General features: G+C 47.1%; 1 protein-coding gene across 3 annotated transcripts in view; it reads right to left on the minus strand.

Annotated features, from left to right (window-relative positions):
- SARDH (sarcosine dehydrogenase) overlaps positions 1–23,009 on the minus strand; it is a 59,946-nt gene that overhangs the window by 21,103 nt on the left and 15,834 nt on the right. For all 3 annotated transcript variants that reach the window (XM_053373420.1, XM_053373418.1, XM_053373419.1), the window contains exons 4-13: positions 22,106–22,284; positions 21,708–21,887; positions 21,395–21,518; positions 20,841–20,941; positions 18,518–18,622; positions 17,637–17,766; positions 10,559–10,645; positions 9,676–9,766; positions 744–885; positions 3–86 (exon numbers count right to left, since the gene is read on the minus strand). In XM_053373420.1, coding sequence (XP_053229395.1) covers positions 3–86; positions 744–885; positions 9,676–9,766; positions 10,559–10,645; positions 17,637–17,766; positions 18,518–18,622; positions 20,841–20,941; positions 21,395–21,518; positions 21,708–21,887; positions 22,106–22,284 — 1,223 coding nt within the window. The remainder of the gene's footprint in view (positions 1–2; positions 87–743; positions 886–9,675; positions 9,767–10,558; positions 10,646–17,636; positions 17,767–18,517; positions 18,623–20,840; positions 20,942–21,394; positions 21,519–21,707; positions 21,888–22,105; positions 22,285–23,009) is intronic.

A 23,009-nucleotide genomic window follows, 5' to 3' on the forward strand; every position in this document is an offset into this window, starting at 1 on the left:
ACTGGTGCCTCACTCTTTGGATGGAACCAGCCTGGCCTCTCCCAACCATGTCTCTCTTGAAATACACAACCTTGTTGCAGAAGTTCCTGCAAGGGTCACAAAAATTTAAGTGCAGAGGGAGGAGATGGAGGGAAGAAGAGTGTTAAAAGAAACCTGAACCCCAACATTCCATTGACCTAGGAGCCATGAAATTAGCCTGTGATCACTCTCATGCTATTGCCTCCTCTTTGCTGTTCCTGGAGCTAATGTTGTTCTAGGCTGAATGCCCCCATAGCGTTAGGGTCTACCTGGGGCCTCTCGCCACAAATATTTTCCCCATACAAAGCCTGCTTGAGGCTTTGATCCCTGCCAAACTGACAACACCCGCTTCTCTCACAGTTGTTGGATGGCTTTTCTCTCCCCCCCCCCGAACATCACACAAGCTCAGCTAAGTTGTGTCCAGCAGCTTCACTGCTACCACACCTGTAATGCAACATAGAGGATTCTTCTCTAAAAACAACTTGTGCCACATCCCTTCTGGCCATGAGGGTATACAATGGTGGGTGGCTTGCTCAAATAAAGTATCAGCTTTGGACCATCCATGAGGTTTCTAGATCAAACCCTAGAGTCGTGCAAACACAATCCATTTCAGGACATGCCTGTTTCAGAAGTCTTCCAGCAAAAGCTACCCACATCCTGGGATGCCTCTGTGCCTAACGCCCCCATGTCCACCCAGAATTTCTTCCATGAGCTTTGGGTCTGACCTCATGGAGGGGGTCCTTCCTCATATTGCGCCCAGCCAGAGGTTCGTCATATGGGAAGACGACAGAGTAGTTTTTTGCATATGATTCATGGCTCCTTTCCCGGATCCAGCGGTTGTTGTTTGTAAGGGAGTGGTGAAACCTCCTATAGAGAGGTGAACATTTCAGAGACAGACCCAAGTGTTATCTTCAGATGAGGACCAAATGGTGAAATAAAGAGATGAGTGTGCTGTCACCACCTTCATTTCCCCCCAATACAAATTATATTCAGTGGATTGGTTTCCAATCTGGACATGGGATGAATAAGCAAACACCAGCAATTTCTGCTCCCAGAAACCCTACTGCGAATGCTCCCAGCACATTTTTAAATGCTAAATTTTGGGGGTTTCAAACTGGGGTTTTTTCATGGAAAATGGAGACAGAGGGGGCAAATATAGCACACCCATCTTGTTTCTGTCTAACCTGTTTACTTCTCCATTTGGCTAATACCTGAAGAAGATTATTAGTGGTGTGTACATTCAAAATGTGTAGGGCTCGTGTAGGGCTGTGAGGACCCTTTTGCGGAGGGGCTGGGGAACAACGACCCTGCTTCCCCATAACAGGCACCACTTGTGGGCCGCCAGTTCATGTTTGCGGGTTGTGTAGCCGGCGAATTCTGGCCCGGGGTTGCTGCTGGGCCATCCCCTCCACACCCAGTCCAGGACCCGGGAGATGACCCTATCTTTCTTGGAATGGTGTGCAACTTCTTGTGCCTGAATGGGGCGGTCGGGAAGCAGCTCCAGGCTCATAACCTCTTGTGCAGGTGCTGGGTCGGGGCCTGTTTCCGGTAGTGGTAGCCTGCTGAGGGCGTCCGCATGGCCCATCGCCTTCCCAGGGCGGTGAATTAGTGCATACTGGTAGCTGGCAAGGAAAATTGACCACCTGAGGACGCGAGGAGACAGCACTTGGGGGGTCTGCTTTTCAGGGGCAAACAAGCCAAGCAACGGCTTGTGGTCAGTCACCATGGTGAAGGGCCGCCCATACAAGAAATCATGGAATTTTTTTACTCCCTTCACGATTGCCAGACCCTCCTTGTCGATTTGCGAGTAGTTCCGCTCGGTTGCGTTGAGTGTCTGGGAAAAGTATGCCACCGGTACCTCTCTTCCATCCGGGAGCTGGTGTCCCAGGACACCGAATTGCAGCCGCTTTACCCTGAACACTCCTCTGTGCGTCACAATCGTCTGTGCCTCTGCTGTGGCCTCATCTACTGGCAGCTGTTGATATGCTTGGGCCAGGTCCAGCTTGCCAAAAATTTTCGACCCTGCCAGGGAAGCAAGGACTTGGCTGACCACTGGCACTGGGTATGCATGGGCCGTGAGGGCCTTGTTTATGGTACATTTGTAGTCTGCGCAGATGCGGACCGAACCATTAGGCTTGACGGGTGTGACGATTGGGGTTTCCCAGGGGGCATTAGGCACTGGCTCCAGCACTCCTTGCTCCACGAGTCGGTCCAATTCCTCGTCTATACGGGGTTTCAGGGCGAACGGGACCTGGCAGGCCTTGAGCCTGACCGGTCGTACTGTGGGGTCAAGCTGTAGAGCAATGGGGGGGCCCGTATACTGTCCCAATTTCCCATCGAAAACCCCTGGAAATTCCTTGCATATGGCATCCACGTCCACTTGTAAGGTAGTGTGGTTCACCCCGGTGACGGCTAGCCCCAGTGGTCCAAACCATGCCAATCCCAGTAAGCTAATGTAGGGGCCCTTGACCACAAGGCAAGTCCAGTTGCCGCGTCCGCCCTCGGTACTGCACCCTGAAGGTCCCCACCCCCATTGTGGGGACCTTACGTTTCTGGAAGTCCCGGAGGGTGAATGGGGCCGGCCTGAGTTTGGGACCCCCAGTAGGACACAGTTTCCTTAAGGTCCTTGCCGAGATTATGGATAGAGTTGAACCCGTGTCAAGCTCCATGCGGCATGGGGCCCCCTCTATCTGTACCTCTACATAAATTTTCTCTACGTTGGGGTGGGGCAACTGGTATACCTGGAAGTCCGTGAGCTCCGTCGAGTTGCCTTGGTGCGTTGGGCCCCGGGACCTGGGGCTCTTGGATTGGTCATCTGATGCCTGGCGTCGGGTGGGCCGAGCCCGACACACCCGGGCGATGTGTCCCGATTTTCTGCACTGCCTGCACTCTGCGTTGCGGAAACGGCAGGTCCTCCTCTCGTGACTTTTCTCCACAGCTTGCGCAGTTCCCTCCTTCTCGTCGAGGCAGCTGTGGTATGTGGGCTGCTTGAGTGCGCTGCTGTACTCGGTGCACCTCCTCCCTGTTGGATCCTGAGTCATCGGTGAGGTCTTCGTGGTGGACCCTCGGTTGGGACAGCTGGCTCGGCCGTGCCTCTTGCGTCGACCTCTCGGCAGCTTCCGTTGCCAGGGCCTCCTCCAGAGCGACCTGGAACGTTAGGTTCTTCTTAGTGTAGAGGCGTCGTTGCAGCTTCTCATTCTTCAGGCCACCGACGAGGCGGTCACGAAGCATGTTCTCCAGCTCTGAGAAGTTGCAGAACCAGGCAGCTTGGCGGAGAGCGGTCACAAACCCAGTTATGGTTTCCCCAGGGGCTTGCCGCTTTGCGTAGAAGGCATTTCGACGAGCCACCACTGAGGGCTGTGGCGAAAAGTGCCCCTTCAGCTGTTCCATTATTGTTTTGTATGGAACAGTAGCAATGTCTTCAGGTGCAAGGAGAGCCCGGGCGATTTCAAATGTCTCCTCTCTGCAGACGCTGAAGAATATTGCCCTCTTCTTGGCATCTTCTTCATCGATGACCCCTTTGGCTTCTAGGAGGAAGGTGAAACGGGAGGCGTACGCTTCCCAGTCTCCAGATGCTGGGTTGAACGGCAAGAAGCTGCTGTCGGTTGCCATTCTGAGTTCCTTGTGTCGCAGAGCTGAAGCCTGGATACACGGTGCGAGGCAGCGGTGCGGCAGGTGGCAGTGCTGCGGTGCTGTGTGTGGCAGTCAGCTCAGTGGGATCCCACCCTCGTCGCCAGTGAAATATACTCAGAGTCGCAAAGTGATTTCATGCTCTTTATTCAGCTCATAGTGGTGAGGAGGAATGAATGAATGTCCCCTCAAGGTATCTGCTTTATATACATTATTTACACAATGGGCTGCACATGATTGGCTAATTCCGGAATTCTACAGTAAGCCAATCAGGTTGTGGATTCACTTCTATCTGGAGCATGATTGGGTGGTTCCTGCCAACCAATCATACTGCTGCATTGTTCTAGGACCAATCAGACTGCTGCATTCTGAATCCTATTGTTCTAGGACCAATCAGACTGCTGCCTTTTGGATCCTATTGTTCTAGGACCAATCAGACTGCTGCAGTTTGGATCCTATTCAACTCAGTACATAACAGAGGGATTATTTTTTGTTGTTGCTTTTATGGCCCACCTTCTTTGCTCCAAGGAGCTCAAGGTAGCATGCATAGTTCTCTCCCCTCCCCCCCCCCCATTTTATCCTCACAACAACCCTGTGAAGTAGGTTAGGCTGACATTGAGTGACTTGGCCCATGGTCATGCCCAATGATCTTCATGGCTGAGTGGGGATTTGAATCTTGGTCTTTCCCAAATCATAGTCTGGCACTCTGAACGCTACATCATGTTGCAGCATCCATGACAAATTAGAGGCATGAGTTGGCGGTCTTCCTGTTTTCTTTCAGAACCCAGAAAGATCTCCATCCACAATGGTGTTGGATTTCCAGGAAGGCAGATGGAGGTGGTGGTGGTGCGGAGGGGATTGGTTTTAGTGTTCTGGTTGAAAGGTTCCAAGCATAAGGGGCAACACATAAGAGAGGCAAATCTAGATATCAGCAAACCATTAGTTGCACAATCAGGGCCATCCCTACCATTAGGCAGGATGAGGGAAAGTGCCTCTGGTGGCAAATGGAGGCAGCCAATAAGATTCAGCTAGTAATAATAGCATAGGAAGCTGCCTTACATGGAGTCAGACCACAGGGTGCATCTAGTTCAATACTGTCTAGGCTGACTGACAGTGACTCTCCAGAGTTTCAGGCATGGAGTTTTCCCCCAGACCAACTCAGAAATGCCGTTGGTTAGGGATTGAAGCTGGGGCCTTCTGCATGCAGAGCAGGCTCACTAATCACTGAGCTACAGCCCTTCCCCAGCCTTGCCTTGCATCTGGGTCCCCAAGGAGTGCTATCCATTCTTTTGCCTCAGCCACCAATACATACTTTTAATTTATAACCCCTGCAGAATTTGCAGGATTCCACAGATTAACAAGGCCATAAATTCAGGAACAGGATTCTGAGCTCCCCTTGAGGAGGCTAATGATGACAGGCATGCTTATCCTCACACCACTTTTGGTGCTAAGATGCTCTTCCATTGCAGAATCCAAGAGTACATTGCAACAAAGGAGGCTGTTGGCAGGTTTTGACACAGAGGTGCTTCTGTGTCTGCTGTTTGAGAACATGCCATTTCCTCTGCTTCGGAACAGCACACCATTAAAATAAATTATGTTTTGAGTGACGCTGACACCACTCTCTTCCTCTGGAGGTAGGAGGGTACGAGGAACTTGCTTGCTTGAAGGCAGAGACAGACATTACAGGCTGCAGCATCATGAACTCACTGTCTGCCTGGCTACCAGCTTCACTTATATACATTGTTCCAATGCTGGCCTCTGTACCACTTAGTCATAGTTCAGTGGAAGAGCAGCTGCTTTGCATGCAGAAGGTCCCAGGTTCAATCCTTGATAGCATCTCCAGGTAGGGCTAAGAAAGACTTCTTGTCCAGAACCCTGAAGAGTGTCTTCAAGTCAGTGCAGACAACAATGAAATGCAGGGACAATAAGAACCTAAGAAGACCCTGTTGAATGAGGCCAGTGGTCTATCTAACCCAGCCTCTTGTTCTCACAGTGGCCAACCAGATGCCCATTGTGGAAAACTAGCAAGCAGGACCCAAGCCCAAGAGCTCTCTCCCCTCCTGTGGTTTCCAGCAACTGGGATTCAGAAGCAATGTGAGGCAGAGCATAGCCATCATGGCTAGTAGCCATCAGTAGTACTCCCCTCCAACTGTCTGACTCAGTATAAAGCAGCTTTCATTAAGACCACAAGCTTAGCACGAGTCAGCAGTGTGATGCATCAGCAAAAGAAGCTAATGTAATTCTAGGGGCACGTTACTTAGTTTCATTCTATTCTAATAGTTCCACTCTATTCTGGAGTCCTGTGTCCAGTTCTGGGCACCACAATTTAAGAAGGATGTTGACAAGCTGGAACCAAGATGATAAAGGGTGTGGAAACCAAGCCTTATGAGGAACAGTTGAGGGAGTTGGCTATGTTTAGCATGGAGAAGAAGAGAGTGAGTAGAGATATAGATCCAGGTAGGTAGCTATGTTGGTCTGACGTAGTCGAAATAAATTAAAAAATTCTCCAGTAGCACCTTAGAGACCAACTAAGTTTGTTCGGGTATAAGCTTTCTTGTGCAAAAGTATCTGAAGAAGTGTGCATGGGGTCATGAAGAATCAGACACGACTAAACAACTAAACAACAACAAGGTGCTACTGGACAATTTATTTAATTTATTTTGAGTAGAGATATGATAGCCATCTTCAAATATTTGTGAAGGACTGTCCCATGGAAGATGGAGCAACCTTGTTTTCTGCTGTTCCAGAGAGCAGAATCAAAACCAATGGATTCAAATGGCACGAAAAGAGATTCCATTAAAACCTCAGGAAGAACTTTGTGATGGTAAGAGCTGTTTGGCCGTGGAACCATTCAGTACTCTGAAAACTAGGCTGTTTGGGATGTGTTTTTTTAAAGGGTAAGAGCATGCAGAAAGTCAGATGTTCAATCCTGGAATCCCCCAGGTATATGTCCCCAGGTTATACCCCTGACTGAAATTTTATTTTAGATCTATTTTACCATGGATTTATTAATGGCATCCTAAGCAAACATAAGATAATTAGAAATTGTTAAAAACACCAAGAATCATAAAATACATTTGAAACAGGACCAAAACCCTAGCAAGTGGCCACTCAAAGTAAAGACCCATCTATCCAGCTGGCAAAGCCTGTCAGAACAAAAATATCTTCAGTTGTTTCCAGAAAGTGTGGTTGCCCCTGCTTCCATAGGGGCATCCACACTAAACGCCCAAATTACTGGAGAGCTGCTGCCAGTCAGTGCCAACAGTACCAAGCTAGATTTGATGCGAGTGGGTGAGAAGTGCGCTACGTATTCCACTCTGGGCTCTGTAGAGCTAGCTTCTCCAACCTGATGCGCTCCAGAACTACAGTTCCCTGAGATTTTTTGATGAAGGGTGATATATAAATCTATTAAATAATAATAATAATAATAATAATAATAATAATAATAATAATAATCAGGATCAGCCTGTCAGCCTGCTGTAGTCCAAAACCTCTGGAGGGCAATGAGGTATGGAAGGCTGCCCGAATAGATATAATTACTGCATAGCTATAATTTCAACTTGCATCAGACTCCCGGTGATCACACAGAAGCAGAATAAGGCAATGAGATCAAACTGACAAAGAAATTAATGACGACTATTAAGAGCCATCAATTCCCAGCCATTCGAAAGACAGAAACATCTGTGGAACAGGCCTGCGTTTGTGACGGAAGCCACCGGCTGCTGGCAATCCACACTGCTTTGCAATGCAGGGTGAGAAAATCCTACCCAGCAACCCCGCTTTCAGGCTCCTACAATGTGGTGTAAAGGTTAGAGCACTGAACTATGGCCTGGGAGACCAGGGTTCGAATCCCTACTCAGCCATGAAGCCATGACCTTGGACCAGTCACTGTCTCTTAGCTTAACCTACCTCACAGGGTTGTTGTGAGGATTAAATGTGAAGGAGGAGAACCATGCACATCACCTTAAGCTCCTTGGAAGAAAAAGGTGGTCTATAAGTGTAACAAGTAAAAATAAATAAAATATTGCCCTAAAATGTATAACTCTTGGTAAAACTTAACAGTGAGTAAAGTACAAAAATAATAAATAAAATTGAAAGACAAATGTAAAGCATTGTATTCAACCAAGTTCTACCCACAGGAGACTCCATCAGAGCTACTTTGGTCATGTCCACCCACTTCAGTGGGTCTACTCTAACTAACAAGCATTAAGTTACCTAAATGCAACACAACAGACCTCAACACACACCCCAGCATTAAAGATAGATTTTTACAAAATGGAGGCCAAGGTTTTATAAAACATCTGTCGCTCCAGATGTTGCTGAACCACAACTCTCACCAGCCCCTAGCAAGCATAGCCAATGGACAATGGGAGTTGTAGTTCAGCAGCAGCTAGAGGGCCAAAGTTTTCCCCCTGCTGGCCTACGTGAACAGAAAAGGTTCCACATTGCACTGGAAAGACTACAAAGCTGGCAGCAAAAGAGTCTCATTGGGAAGACTGTCATAACCTAGGAAAAAACCACTGGACCATCTAGCTCAGGGCAGTCTTAAGCACATCTGGCACCATGGCACAAAGATCCCTCCAGCACCCCCTCCCTTTCCCAGAATTTAGAACTCGGGGCCCAACTTGCAGACCACCTCATAGCCCCAGGAGCCACCGCCCACAGAAGACGCTGCCAATGTGGTGGCCGCAGCACGGCTGGCCAGACCGCTGGAACCCTGAGCTCGCTTGCGAGGTTCTGGGGCGCCTCCTCCACTGCCTGACAACGACAGCCCCTGCTGCGGGCACTCTCGCTGCTGCCCAGCAGCCCGAGCAGTAGGAGGTGGTTGCCACGCCGCCACCTGTGCCCTGGGGAGTGGTGGTGGTGCGGTGGGCACCGGTGACGTGGAGAAGGCCCCTTGGGAGCCACACCTGCCACCGCCACTCCCACCACTCCCTCAGACGACAGCAGCTCAGCAGGCAGCAGCTGAGGGGATTCCTTCAGCCGAGGGAGAGGAGGCGGCGGCGGCCCATCCTCAGCCTCCGCCTCAGAGTCAAGAAGCAGCTCCTCATCCGCCCCAGCCCACGCTGTCACCGCAGAGTGCTTGTGGGAGCAGCACAAGCAGCAGCAGCAGCACCAATGCACTTGTCCACAGAGGGGGGCAGGCCGAGGAGGGTAAGAAGGAAAGATGGTTGACAGGGCGCAGCTGGGGAGGCCACCGGCAAAGCCGTGCAGCTCCCCCACTCGCTGGAGCACCCCTGAGAGGCTGGCACCCTGGCGCAATGAGCCACTAAGCCCTATGGGAAAGACGCCTCTGATCTAGCTCAGTTTTGTCCACACTGACTGGCAGTGTAGAGTTGTAGAGTTGGAAGGGACTCCGAGGGTCACCTAGTCTCATGCAACCCTCCTGCAATGCAGACGGAGAATATTCCCACCCCTACCAGGGCGGAAACCAGAACTTTCTTTATGCAGTTAGGACACTATGCCTGGCTGCTGGTCCATCTTCATACATTAGTCTATGAAAACTGCCTTATTCTGAAAAAGACCATTAGTCTACCTAGCTCAATATTGCCTGCACTGACTTGAAGTGGCTCTCTAGCATTTCAAGACAGGAGCCGTTCCTGGAGACTGAACCTTTTCACGCAAAGCAGATACTCTACCACTGAGCTATGTTCCTTAGTCCTTACCCTAGAAAAAAAGGTTCCAGTCTTCATAGTCCTGGGTAAAGGGCTCAGAAGAACAAGGATGCAAGAAGCTTCTGAATCATACCATTGCTTCCCCAAGCTCAGGACTCTATATGCTGGCTGGGGGTTTCTCTGCCATGTGCTGCCTCCTCACTGGAACCCCCCTGCCAGGACACAGGCAGCATTTATCATCAACTCCATCCAGCACTTTGTGCTCCCTTCACACTGAAGCTGGCAGCCTCAGCAACCTTTTTAAACAGGGTTTCAGACAAGGATACACCCTCAGCCTCACTGGGGAATTGAACCTGGAACCTTCTGTATTCAAGGCAGATTCTCTATGGGGCCAGAGCAGGAAGGTGCTCACCTAATGTCATAGCCGTACATGTCCTTTTCAGGATACCCATGGATGATCCAGTGGGCCAGCTCCTTCCCACAGCCACCTCCGAGCATCATTCCTGGAGGGAGCAAAGAGTAAAATTGTTGAAAGACTACGAGCTCAGTTCTGGTACAGAAAACTAATTCCTGAGCTGAGATGCGACTCAGGAGGGCAGGATCTGATGGCTTTACTCTCCTCAAATTACTCCTGGATTCCTGAGGGCAACAAAAAGGGTCAAATATTATGGGTTGTATCCAAAGCAAGCACTATATTCAGAGGGAACCCCCTGCAGTTAATAGTCATGAATCATTTAGGTTCATTCATTTCAAAAGGTGTGCACTAAGTAGAACTAAGTTGAGCAAGCCAGTGCCTACCAGAGAAGTACATAGCGAATCAGAGGCATTCGTGCAAGATGAGCACACAGTGCTAATGCCTCTCCAGATGGAGCAGAACGTCTGGGGATGACTGCTGCTGAAACACCATTGGCAGTTTGATGGCCTCTCCAGCCTAAGCTCTGCAAGCAGCTGTCCAGAGTGCTGCTGAAGACAGCGCTGCAGCTCCTATTGAAGGCTCAGTCTGAAGATGACGGCTGCTGAAGCAACACCCTGTGGAACTCTCCAGCCTAAGCCATGGCTGGAACTGTCCAGCGGCCTAGCCTCTGCACTGCTCAGGCTCTGGGAAGGGTCGCCTTGTGAGTCACAGACTTTCCAGCTCTCCCCTGCCACTTCCAGGTTCCCAGCACTGTGTGTGCGCATAGTGGTGCGAAAGATCAGGTGCAAGTGAGGAGATGCCTGTATATAAATTTAATAAATAGCGGTAGTAATAATAATTGTAGATCATACTTATGTAGAAGAGAAAGTTTGTCTCTTACCAGCACTGTTGAAGCCACAGCCCAGAAAGAAGCCTCGGACTTCTGGCGCTTCCCCCATGAGAGGCTTGTGGTCAGCAGTGAATGACTCTAAATCACAGGTGGAAATAATGAAACAAAGACTGCTGAACTACCAGTTTCTGGGAACCACAGGAGCAACAAGAGCTGTTGTGCTTAGGCCCTGCTTTATGGCTTCTCACAGGCCTCTTGGCTTCTGTGAGAACAGGATGCTGGACTAGATGGGCCACTGCTGTGATTTAGCAGCCTGTTCTTCATTTTTAACAAAATGATTGCAATCCCCACAGAAGACAGGTTAAAAACATTAAAGCATAGACAAAAAGCGGGGAGGGGGCAGTTACATCAATAACACATTCAAAGCTCTTGGTGTAACCAAAATTTCAACACGCCTGCTATACCAAAAGCAGGCTACTATGTGCTTGATGTTTCTGAAGCAAGATGTGCTGTTCCCACCCATCAGCTGGTAGACAGGGCAGCGCACTTCAGTGAAGGAAATTCAGGGGCTCACTTGACATCTGGTATGGAGCAACTGGGTGTGACTTAGGAGAAACGGCCTGTCAGGCCAAATGGGGAAGCATTAGAAAGAACATCCTGATGGTAACAGTAGAACGGACTCCTTTGAAAGGTGCTTGCCTATCTCCTTCATTGGAGGCTTGTAAGCAAAGGGTGAGACGTGGGTGGCGCTGTGGGTTAAGCCACAGAGCCTAGGACTTGCCGATCAGAAGGTCGGCGGTTTGAATCCCCACGACGGGGTGAGCGCCCGTTGTTCAGTCCCTGCTCCTGCCAACCTAGCAGTTTGAAAGCACGTCAAAGTACAAGTAGATAAATAGGCACCGCTCCAGCGGGAAGGTAAACGGCGTTTCCGTGCACTGCTCTGGTTTGCCAGAAGCGACTTAGTCATGCTGGCCACATGACCCGGAAGCTGTACGCCGGCTCCCTCGGCCAATAAAGCGAGATGAGCGCCGCAACCCCAGAGTCAGTCACGACTGGACCTAATGGTCAGGGGTCCCTTTACCTTTACGCAAAGGGTGGGTGGCCACCTATCAGCAATTCTTGAGCTGTGGTTCTTGTGGTGCAGGGAGCTGGACTGCATGATCCTTGGGGTCCCTCCTAACCCTACAATTCCAAGATTCTATGAAAGGCTTTGGGGCCAAATATTCCCACTGACCTGAGGTTCACCAGTGTCCTAGGCTGGCTCTGAAATAATATGATTGGCAACTGGGTCAGCACTCATTTCAACAAGGTTTAAGAAAAACCCAGGGAAGAGAAGTCATTGGCTTTTTGCCCTCTGCCAGCAAAATTGCCATTGGCCTTCCCTGTTCTTAGTCATCCTTTCATGCACTCCAATTATTTCCAAAATTGTGGAAGGTGAATCAGAGCACTGAAGAAGAAGCATCCTCCTTAAGAACAGTTCTCTCAAAACTACCCTAATTGAGCTGAAAATACTTAAGGGGCTATTCCTGGCTTCAAAATGATTACTTTATATATATAAATATATAACAGTCATCTTTCTCTCACTTCCAGCCCACGCATTCCAATAAATTACCATTGTGTATTCTCCCTGTAGCTGATATTTATTTTTTTATTATTATCATCAGGGGAAAGAGAGGTATTTTATATATTAGTAAAAAGCTGAACCGATTTCTGCTGTCAAAGTTTCATAAATGTCAACAAGGTATGGGGTGGTAGGTGGAGAGAGAGATAGAAAGGGATAAATATTTCAAATTAAATAAAGGGCCCTGATGTGTCGTTCCCCTGTTTTGTTTTGTTTTGTTCAGTTTGTGGGGGTGGGGGTAGAAGAGTCAGTCAAGGGGGAATTTCTACACATTCTTTTGCACATGTTTCTTTTTTGGGGGGAGGGTGTTATGTGAAAGCAACCACACAAGGAACTCCCTGCTTGTTGACCTTCAATGCACTCTTTTCGGCACCTGCTAAAAACATATTTTGCTTAGGCAAGCCTACTCAGATATGTAAAATGTTGGCATGTGGTTTAATCTGTTTTTAGCTCATTGCTGATTTTAATTTTTTTCAACGTTTCATAGGGATGTTTTTAACTGCTTTCATCAATTTACTCCTTGTGTAAACTGCTTTGATGTTTGATTTTTAACAAACAAGTCATACATAATTTTTATGAAATTAAATATGTATCATAGCAGTGCCCTGAAATGCTGCAGTTCAATCCCCGAAGAGTTCAGCCAAGCTCCTTTTCTCTTCCCACAATCTGTTTAATGTACCTAAATATAATCATCATCATTGTCATCATCAATCATAATTATATACCACCCTTCATCAAAAGAGTCAGTGTGGTGCAGTGGTTAGAGTGTTGGACTAGGACCAGTCAGAGACCACGGATTCAAATCCCCCACTTGGCCATGAGGCTCACTGGCTATGACCTTGGGAGCCAGTTGCTGCCTCTCAGCCTGACCTACCTCACAGGGTCATTGTGGGGATTAAATGAGGACGAGAAACATGTGACCTCTTTGAGCTCCTTGGGGAGCAAATGGTGGGATCTAATAATAATAATAATAATAATAATAATAATAATAAATAAATAAATAAAATAAATAAATTATTCCCACTGACCTGGAAGCCGTCCAGAGTGGCTGAGGGGACCCAGCCAGATGGGCGGGGTATAAATAATAAATTGTTGTTGTTGTTGTTGTTATAAGATGCAATAGAGGCGGTGAAGAAAGTCTTCTTCACCATCGCTACCGCCACTTGGTAGGCTTGACATTGAGCTCTAACCTGTGTCCGGTCAGCTTCGGAATGAGTTATCCGCCACTGGCGTTCTAACCATCTCAGCGATTGTTTCATTGCCCTCAGAAAACCATGAGGCTGTCTGGGCTCCATGCAATCAGAGAGGGCACTTTGGAGCCAAACAGTCAATAGTCCTGGTTAACTCCACATTACAGTGGGCCACCAGGGAATCAGCTGAAAGGCCATCAATATGGGATAAAGCAAAACTAGTTCAAATATATGTTGGAAGTGTAAGGAAAAGGAGGGGACATTTTATCATATGTGGTGGGATTGTAAGGTAATTTAAAAAAATTGGGAAATGATATACAACGAATTGAAGAAAATGTTCCATTTAACATTTGTTTAAAAACCCGAGGCATTTTAGTTGGGGATTGTAGGGAAAGACCCGCCAAAAAAGTTGAAAAACATCTTCATGTATGCGACAACGGCCGCGAGAGTTCTGGTAGCACAAGGATGGAAGACTGAAGAAACCCCAACTAAAGAATCATGGCAAGAAAAATTGCTGGACTATGCAGAACTGGCAAAACTGACATATAAGCTACGGGACAAGGATAACTGTGACTTTAAGGATGAATGGGAACCCTTTACAAAGTATCTGAAGATGCAACAAAGCGAACTGGACTCCTTGGCTGGTTTTGAATAAACATTCACAAACCTTTTATTGATAATAATCAGCTAAATAGTTTGAGGATCTATACAAGTTTGTAACATGCAGAAAACAGCATTCTTAGAGAAACCAAAGACTGGAACTGAGGGAAGTCGGGGGGTGGGGGGGTTTTGTGGGGGGGGAGGGAGGAAAAATGGGGGGGGACAAGGATGATACATTTTTGGATAATATGTCTTGTTATAATTTTGAATAAAAAATTTTTTTAAATGGGATAAAGCATCCCCTACCACTCTCTGGAAACCATTTGGATCCATTAAGTGGCGGGGGCGGACCATCCAAATTGGTCCCACCTCCCTGCAGAGGGGAAGGGTCATGGAGAAGTCCAGTTGCACCAGAAAGTGATCTGACCATGGCACTTCTTTCGTTTCACTTTTACTTAGTATCAAATCACCAACATCCATATGTTACGAAGGTAGCGATTGCTGTTCTGATCAGTCACCTGTCACAATCAGCACTGTTTCCATTCCCCTGCAGCTCAGCAACTGCCAAATGCTCCATTATCTGTCTCTCTGTCTGCAATTTAACGCGAGTTATGCAGCTTAAAGGTAAAGGGACCCCTGACCGTTAGGTCCAGTCGTGGCCGACTCTGGGGTTGTGGCGCTCATCTCGCTTTATTGGCCGAGGGAGCCGGCGTACAGCTTCCGGGTCATGTGACTAAGCCGCCAGAGCGGTACCTATTTATCTACTTGCACCTTGATGTGCTTTCGAACTGCTAGGTTGGCAGGAGCAGGGACCGAGCAACAGGAGCTCACCCCATCGTGGGGATTCGAACCACTGACCTTCTGATTGGCAAGTCCTTGGCAAGTCCACAGTGCCACCCGTGTCCTTATGCAGCTTACACTGGTATTTACATACCCTACACAACCATTTATGTAAATTTCAGTGGAAATCAAATGTCAAAACAATTTTTTAAAATTGAAATTTATACATTGTTTGCAGACTAAAGAAAGAACAGCAGCAGCAGCAACAACAACAACATTTTTCATGCACCACATAGTTAAACTATGGAATTCAGTCCCACCAGAGCAATGGTGGCCACCAGCTTGGATGGTTGTAAGATCCAAGAGCAGGCTTTTGAAACTTGCTAGGAATCTTACACCCTACCACTACTGAACAATTATGGCCATATTCACAGCATACATGTAAAGCACTACAGTACTACATTAAATGGCTGTGGCTTCCCCAGAAGAATTCTAGGAACTGCCATTCATTAAGGGTGCTTGGGCAGCCCCAACTGCCCTCACAGAGCAATAGTTCCCAGAGTTTCCTGTGAAGAGGGGTTGTTAAGTCATTCTGAGAATTTTAGCTCTCTGAAGATAAATAGGAGTCTCCTAGCAACTCTAAACACAGTTCAAAGTGTTGGTGTTGACCTTTAAAGCCCTAAATGGCCTCGGTCCAGTATACCTGAAGGAGTGTCTCCACCCCTATTGTTCTGCCCGGACACTGAGGTCCAGCGCTGAGGGCCTTCTGGTGGTTCCCTCACTGCGATAAGCAAAGCTACAGGGAACCAGGCAGAGGGCCTTCTCAGTAGTGGTGCCCACCCTGAGGAACACCCTCCCATCAGATGTCAAAGAGATAAACAACTACCTGACATTTAGAAGACATCTGAAGGCAGCCCTATTCAGGGAAGTTTTTAATGTGTGACATTTGATATATTTTTAATCCTTGTTGGAAGCCTCCCAGAGTGGCTGGGGAAACCCAGCCAAATGGGCGGGGTACAAATAATACATTTTATTATTATTATTATTAACAAACTACAGAACTCTTGATTGCTTAATGCCATATCACAGTGCATTAGATGGATAGTGTTGGTGTGATAGAAGTCTTCCTTCTCCCCATTAGACTGCAAACTCTTTGGTTCAAGATCCTGTTTGGTTTGGTTTATGAAAATGGATAGCAAACTGTATATAAATAAGAGTTCCAGGCAAATGCCACCTGACTAATGTAGCCTGGCAACTATCTCCACTTTCTCTAGCTAATTTGGCTGCCAAGAAAACAGAACTCTGGTGCCACCTTTAGGGCTAGCAATCGTGACATTCTTCTACTCTGAGAACCTCTCTCCCCCTTTTTTCACCACCCTCTGAGTTTTGAAATCAGCTTTTTCTTTTACCTAACTCCTAGCCCAGGGCAACAGTCATTTAAACCCTTCCAGTCCTATTCCCTAGTTAAATATAGGAAGCTTTAACTTCTTTTCTCACTCCCTGGGCCAGCCTCTCCAGGAGACCGAGGGAGGAAGATGCCCCAGGTGGAAAGGTGGCAGAGAGGGATGTCATAAAATTCCAACAAAAATGGAAACTGGAGCATAAATTGCTTATTCATCCCATGTTTGGAACAGAAATCATTCCAGCAAATGGGGTTGGTATTAGGTGCTGCTGCTGCTGCTGCTGCTGCTTTCAGCCAGCCAACGATATGGTGCAATGGTTAGAGTGTTGGATTATAACCTGGGAGACCTGGGTTTGAATCCCCACTTAGTCATGAAGCTCACTCTCTCAGCCTAACCTACCTCACAGGGTTGTTGTAAGGATAAAATTGGGGGGACGGGACACACCATGTAAACTACCCTGAGCTCCTTGAAGGAAAAGGAGGCATAGAAATGTAATAAATAAAACTTTTTATTTATTTATTTATTTATATTAAATAAAATGCACTTTCCCCCTTCCTCTTATTTGTATAGTGTTTCCTTTTTCGCTGAAATGGAGGTGTTGAAATAAAATAATGACACCAGAGTAGACATAAGTTATTATGAAAGTTACATCATTTTGCCCGCAGTAGACAGCAGCATAAATAATGCTGGTTTTGGTGGAAGGTAAAACTGCAGTGAAGTGGAAATGGGTCTGCAGGCAATGAATACCATGCAGAATGGAATGAAGTGTCTCATCTTAAGTCCCTGTTGGCGAGATGGCAGAGCTGGGCACATGTGCTTCATGCAGCCTGTCCTGTACCTCCTAAATTAGTCTCAGCTGCAGCAGAGGATGCTAAGATAAGATTCAATTGCCAGGGTGGGCAGCTTTTGTATATGGGATTTCAATGAACGTCAGCTTGCCTTTTGCCTCTCAAAGGTCGTGGCTCACTGGTACAGCATCTGCTTTGCATGTGGAAGGTCCTAGGTTCAAGCCTCTGAAGTATTTCCTGGTGGGGCTGGGATAGCCTGGGCAGGTACCACAGAGAGACCGGCTGCCAGTCAGTGTTGACAACACTGAGCAAGGCAGACTAATGGTTTGACTCAGTACAAGGCACCTCTCTGCATTCCTATTTAATCCAGCCCTTTATCCAGAAACCACAAGGACTAGAATCCTGCTTGCAAGAAGGCCCCAGGTTCATTCCCTGCCATCTCCTGGTAGGGCTGGGAGAAATTCCCTTCCTGAAACCCTGGAAAGACACTGCCAGTCAGTGTCCACAATATTGAGCTAGGTGGACCAAATGGGTCTGACCTGGATATACCATTGATTAAAATGAGATGAGGGTTGAGCAATGAAGGTATTTTGCTTCTATCCAAAACTAGCAGTCAACTCCTGACTACAACTAATGAGAATAAAGTGCTGTTAGATTCAAGGGTCTTTTTCTCAGGTAAATGGGGTTAGGGTTGCAGACTGCCTCTAAAACCTGTGCCATGCTTTTATGGGCCTGGAATATCTTTACCTGGGCCACAGACTGTGGATTTGATTCCGGTTTTCTCCAGCACTGGAACTCGGTTGATGGCACCTTCAATGTGCTGTGTAAACACATCCCAATCCAGATCGAAGAGGCCAAAAGCAAACTTGTCCAGCACCTGAAAGAGCCAGCATACTCATTTCCAAATGTTCTTCCCCCTCAAGAAGTTTTCAAAGATGGGGATTCAGTATTGGACAGCTGTGATTACCAGTCCAATGCTGCCCTGCTTTGGTCAAGACAGAAGCCCATGTCCTTCATTTCAGGAAGGAGAGAGCTATTGAGGGCTACTAGCCATGATTGCTATGCTCTGCCTCCATGAACAGAGGCAAAAACGCTTCTGAATACCTGTTGCTGGAAACCACTAGAGGGGAAGAGGGCTCTTGTGCTCAGAACCTGAGCCCACTTGGTCATTCGAACAGGATGCTGGACTAGGTGGGCCACTGGTCTGATACAGAAGGCTCTTCTTATGTTCTTATTCATACCAGGTCCACACTGCCTGCCCATCACAGGTGACAGTGCTGCAATCCCTTTCTCCACCTCAAGGAGGGGCTCCAATATCTACGCAAGAGTTCACACACAGCTTTCTTAAGCAGGGACTGGTTCACACGCCAGCAGGTACGGTACTTTGTGCAAGCCCTGGAATTTTAACGACACCTCTTCAAGGTAGACCAAGGTGGTGCCTTCAAAATCCTCCAGAAACATCTCTGATTTCAAAGTCGTCTGGGCTTGTAAAATGTAGTGTTTTAAGCACCTTGTTCAACACACACACACACACACACACACACACACACACACACACACACACACTTCTCTCTTCCCAGCCTCATGCAGTGCTGTGCTTTTTTAAATTCCTTATGAACACCACTCACCTCCTCCCAGAAGATGGGATTTGACTCATATCCGCCCACAGAAAGGGCATCGCCTTGGAGACGCAGATACACGGAGGTGTCATGATCTCGAACATTTGGCATGTTCTAAAAATACCCAAAGAGGAAAAACTAACAAATCTGGGGGAAGACACAGCATGTTCACATATACACACACACAGTGTTTGTTTGTTTGTTTGCTTGTTTGTTTGTTTTTAACTGTGTACCTTAGTCACCTGGTGCCCAACCTTTTTTATTTTTATTTTCCTGGGTGCTTTACAATCATTTCAAGGCCTACTGTGATTTTAAGAGCTCTGTTAGCAGAATGTATTTTTCCCCCCTGCTCCTGGATTGATTGATTTATAGATTATTTATAAATGACAATACACATTATGGAAATGTACAGCAAAATCGCAACTTTGTAAAATTATAAAATCATAAAATGCAGACCAAACAGCCATCAATGAATTAAATTAATTACCTAAAATCAGTTGGGGTGAATGCTTTCAACGGGTGATGAAATATCAGAATCATAGGTGCTGTCTGATTTCAACAGAAGCACTGTATGTATATTGTTAGTTTTGTAGTGAGGATACTTGGCTATGGCAAGAACAGGATGCTAGATTCAGTGGGCTTGCATTGTCATCCTGCCAGGCTTTCCATGTGCTCTGTCCCCTGACCGATCTCTCCCCTTTGACACCCCAGAGTCTCACTCCAGAAGCTCTTGATTCATGGGGATGTTTTAGGGTAGATGTAGACCCCATGGTAAAGCTGGAGCAAAGCCACTTCTGCCCTGCAAAAGGAGGTGGTGTTGCGGGCTTCACACCCCCACCACGCGCGTGACAGCTGGCGCTCAGCCTCCACACGATAGAGGGAATCACCAGCCGTGTCACCCCCTGGACAGCCAATCAGCTTGCTAGGGGTGTGTGGCCTGCCCTATTTAACGCAGGCGAGACCTGGGATCTCCCTCTTTTGCTGCCTCCAGCTGGGACCAATGCCTAAGCCAATACCGCTCATCACCTGTAACCAATAAAGTTGTGGCCTTAATTAGCCCATTAACCTTAATAATTGTGTCATGTGTCTTAGGCCTTGCCTGGTGCTCTGGTGACCTCCCATCCATACTACCAGAGTGCACTGTATGTGTATGTGGGGCTGCCCTTGAAGGCAATCTGGGGTGTACAGCTAATGCAGAACGGGGCTGCCAGGCAGATATGTGGGGCAGCCTGATGAGACCATGCGCCCCCTGCAAATGCTGAAATCACTAGTTTAGATAGTGTTATTGCTTTGAACTGTTTTTGCAAAAGCATTTTTAATTATATAGGTACTGATGCGTTTGCTGCCCTGGACTCCTTTGGGAGGAAAGGGCAAGACACAAAATTAGTGGTCGTGATAGTGGTAGCAACCAAAGTAATAGACATCTGATTAAGCTCACCAAGTGACCCCTGGAGGAGCTAGAGTAAAGTGAGGAACATAGGATCCTACATCGGCTACACTGCAAAGCGATTTGGTGAAGAAGAAAAGGACACACACACCCCAACCCGCCACTAAAGGATCTGAGACATCTTCCACAGCAATCACTGAAGCAAAGCACTAGCCTCTCCTGGGCTGCATTAGAGGGTCTTAGAAGGACATCTAGTGGCAATTTGAGGAATAAACCTTCTCGAGACTGCCTAAAAATTACAGGCAGGCACCCATCACAAAATTCAGTGCAGACCCTGATTTGGGGCTTTGTAAAAAAGCCCAATTTCATAGAAGGTGCTTCATTGGCTGCTCAGTTCAGCTTGGGGTCTGTCTGAGCCTGTTTCATTTCCCCACTATTCATTATTGGAGGGAGGTGGATTGTGGGGGGTGGGAAACTGCAGCTATTCTTCTTATCACAGGACAAAATTTGCAAGCTTGGTGTAACCCCATCAAATTGCAGATTATGCACACACACCACCACACCCACAAACATAAAAAAAAATTCAGCTGAATTGGATGAAATTTGCAGGCAAGATTGTCCCTTCCAGAGGCACAGATCCCACCAAATTTCAGAAAAATAGATGCAGTGGTTTTCTTGCAGGGGTAGCTGTTACAGTTTTAGGATAGGTTAAAAAAAAAAAACCTAATCTCCCCTAGCATTTTGCTAGGCAGTAATCCACAATAATGTCTAATAATTTCAGTGGTTCTACTCTGCATATGACTGGTTGGATAAAACCCAATATTTATATCAGTAAAAACCATGAGCAATCTTCAACAAAGGGTAATGCTGTGGTACACACAAGAGAGAAAAACTAAGAAAGTTAGAAAGCACTGGATTAAAAACTAGTATCTGCAATCCACTAACCTGGATCCCTTCTATCCTCTCTGTGACGACATATGCATGGTGCATTGCCACAAGTGGCACATTAACACCGGCCATCTTCCCCAAGGATTGGGCCCACACACCTGTTGGGAGAAGGAAGATCTACCATTGGATGACCACAGCAATCAGGGATGCTTTCTGGGTGGGAAAGACTCGTTGATGCACTGAGCTCACATCAGCTTCTGGTTTGCTTGACAAAGGCCATAGCTCTTTGCATGAAGAAGACTCAGTTAGTACTGGGAAAGTCTCCATCTGAAACCCTGGAGAGCAGCTACCAGGCAGTGTAGAGCTAGAAGGACTAATGGTCTGACTCAGGATAAGGCAGCACACTGGCAGAGCATCTGCTTTGCATGCAGAAGGTCTCAGATTCAGTCCCTAGTGGCATCTCCAGGTAGGGCTGGGAGAGATCCGCTGTCTGAAACCCTGGAAAGCTTCTGCTAGTCAATGTAGACAATGCTAATTGAAATGGACCAAGATAGAAGGAACCCCAATGGATCATGGTCCTAGAATCTGGAAGGAGGAGACATTTTTCTTACCCATGCAGTTCACCACGCAGGGAGTCTGAATGGTTCCATGGTCTGTCACTACAGCTGCTACCCGTCGGACTCCCATATCATCCTCCCTTAATTCAATGCCTATCACAGGGCAATTCTCAATCACCTAGACAAAGCAAAGTGACAAAGAAGCTGCATGTTTTTCTCTCCTGCACTTAAACCCCACCCTTCTTCAAGGAGGCATACACAGTTCTCTCCCTCTCCATTTTATCCTCACAACAATCCTGTGAGGTAGGTTAAGAGACAATTACTGGCCCAAGGTCACCCAGTGAGCTTCATGGCCCTTGTGACTCACCAGAGCTCCTCGGGCAGTGGCTGCCCGGGCGAGGGTCATACAGGTCCCAGCAGGATCCATCGTGCCATCCTTGGGGACGTAGAGCGTGCCATAGAGGTCATCCACGTTCATCAAGGGATACAAGTCTTTTGTTTCCCCAGGCGATAGGACATACGATTCAATACCATAAACTTTACCTAGCTAGAAAGCATATCAAGAGGACAAGTGTCTCACAAAACAACATCCAAGAGACTGACTAGTGGATCAAGCAGAGATCTATCAAGTTCTGTCCTCACAGCAGCCAACTAAATGCCCCAATGGGAAACCTGCAAGCAGGACCTGAAATGGGACAGAATTAGCTCCTCAGGCCCTCCCTCCTCAACAGAGGAGAGGAACCAGCTAGGACATTTTCTACTTACAGACATGAGCCTTTTGTATTCGTCCAGTCTTTGCTTGTTAGAGGCAATGAAGAGGCCACCATTTTGAATCCATCCTGTGTGGAGGCCTGTCTCCTGCTCTAGGTCCTGGCTAACGACAGTACGAGTATGAGCCAACAGTTCAACCTCCACATCACTGGGGCGCAATTGCCACAGCAGGCCTAAGCGAGACAGGAAGGGAAGGAGGTAAACTATTATTCAATATGGATACAAGAAAGCGTCAGTTTCCATTGTGACCCAGGTTTGGCACACGAAGCACTGTTTCCATTCCACAATGGTTCGGTTTGCAAACCGAAGTCAACAATAGTGAATACCGATTTATATTTGCTGGATCTGTTTTTGCTCCAGACATGGGGCAAGTAAGGCAACATTGATCATTTTCCCATTCCTGTTTCCATCAGAATTTTCTGGCATCCCTGGAGGTTTTGCTAAACATGATTAGAAGGGACCATTTGATCAAAGGTATTCAGGTTGGAGCTAAACAGTACAAACTTAAAGCGTTTGCAGATGACTTAGTATTGACATTACAGGAGCCAGAATCTAGTACTAAAAGAGTATTAGAACTGATTCAGGAATTTGGTCAAGTAGCAGGATTTAAGTTGAACAAATTAAAGACTAAGGTTCTTGAGAAAAACTTAACACCGATTGAGAAAGAGAGGTTTCAGAAGGAGACGGGTGTAACACTGGTTAAGAAAGTAAAATACCTAGGGGTTAATATGACCGCTAAGAACCTAAACTTATTTAAAGATAACTATGAGAAATGTTGGTCAGAAGTGAAAAAGGATCTTGAAATATGGTCAAATCTGAAGCTTTCCTTGTTTGGTCGAATTGCTGTTATAAAGATGAATGTATTGCCAAGAATGTTATTTTTATTTCAATCATTGCA

This window comes from Podarcis raffonei, chromosome Z (genome assembly GCF_027172205.1).
Source record: "Podarcis raffonei isolate rPodRaf1 chromosome Z, rPodRaf1.pri, whole genome shotgun sequence".
In the NCBI taxonomy this organism is placed as follows: Eukaryota; Metazoa; Chordata; class Lepidosauria; order Squamata; family Lacertidae; genus Podarcis; species Podarcis raffonei.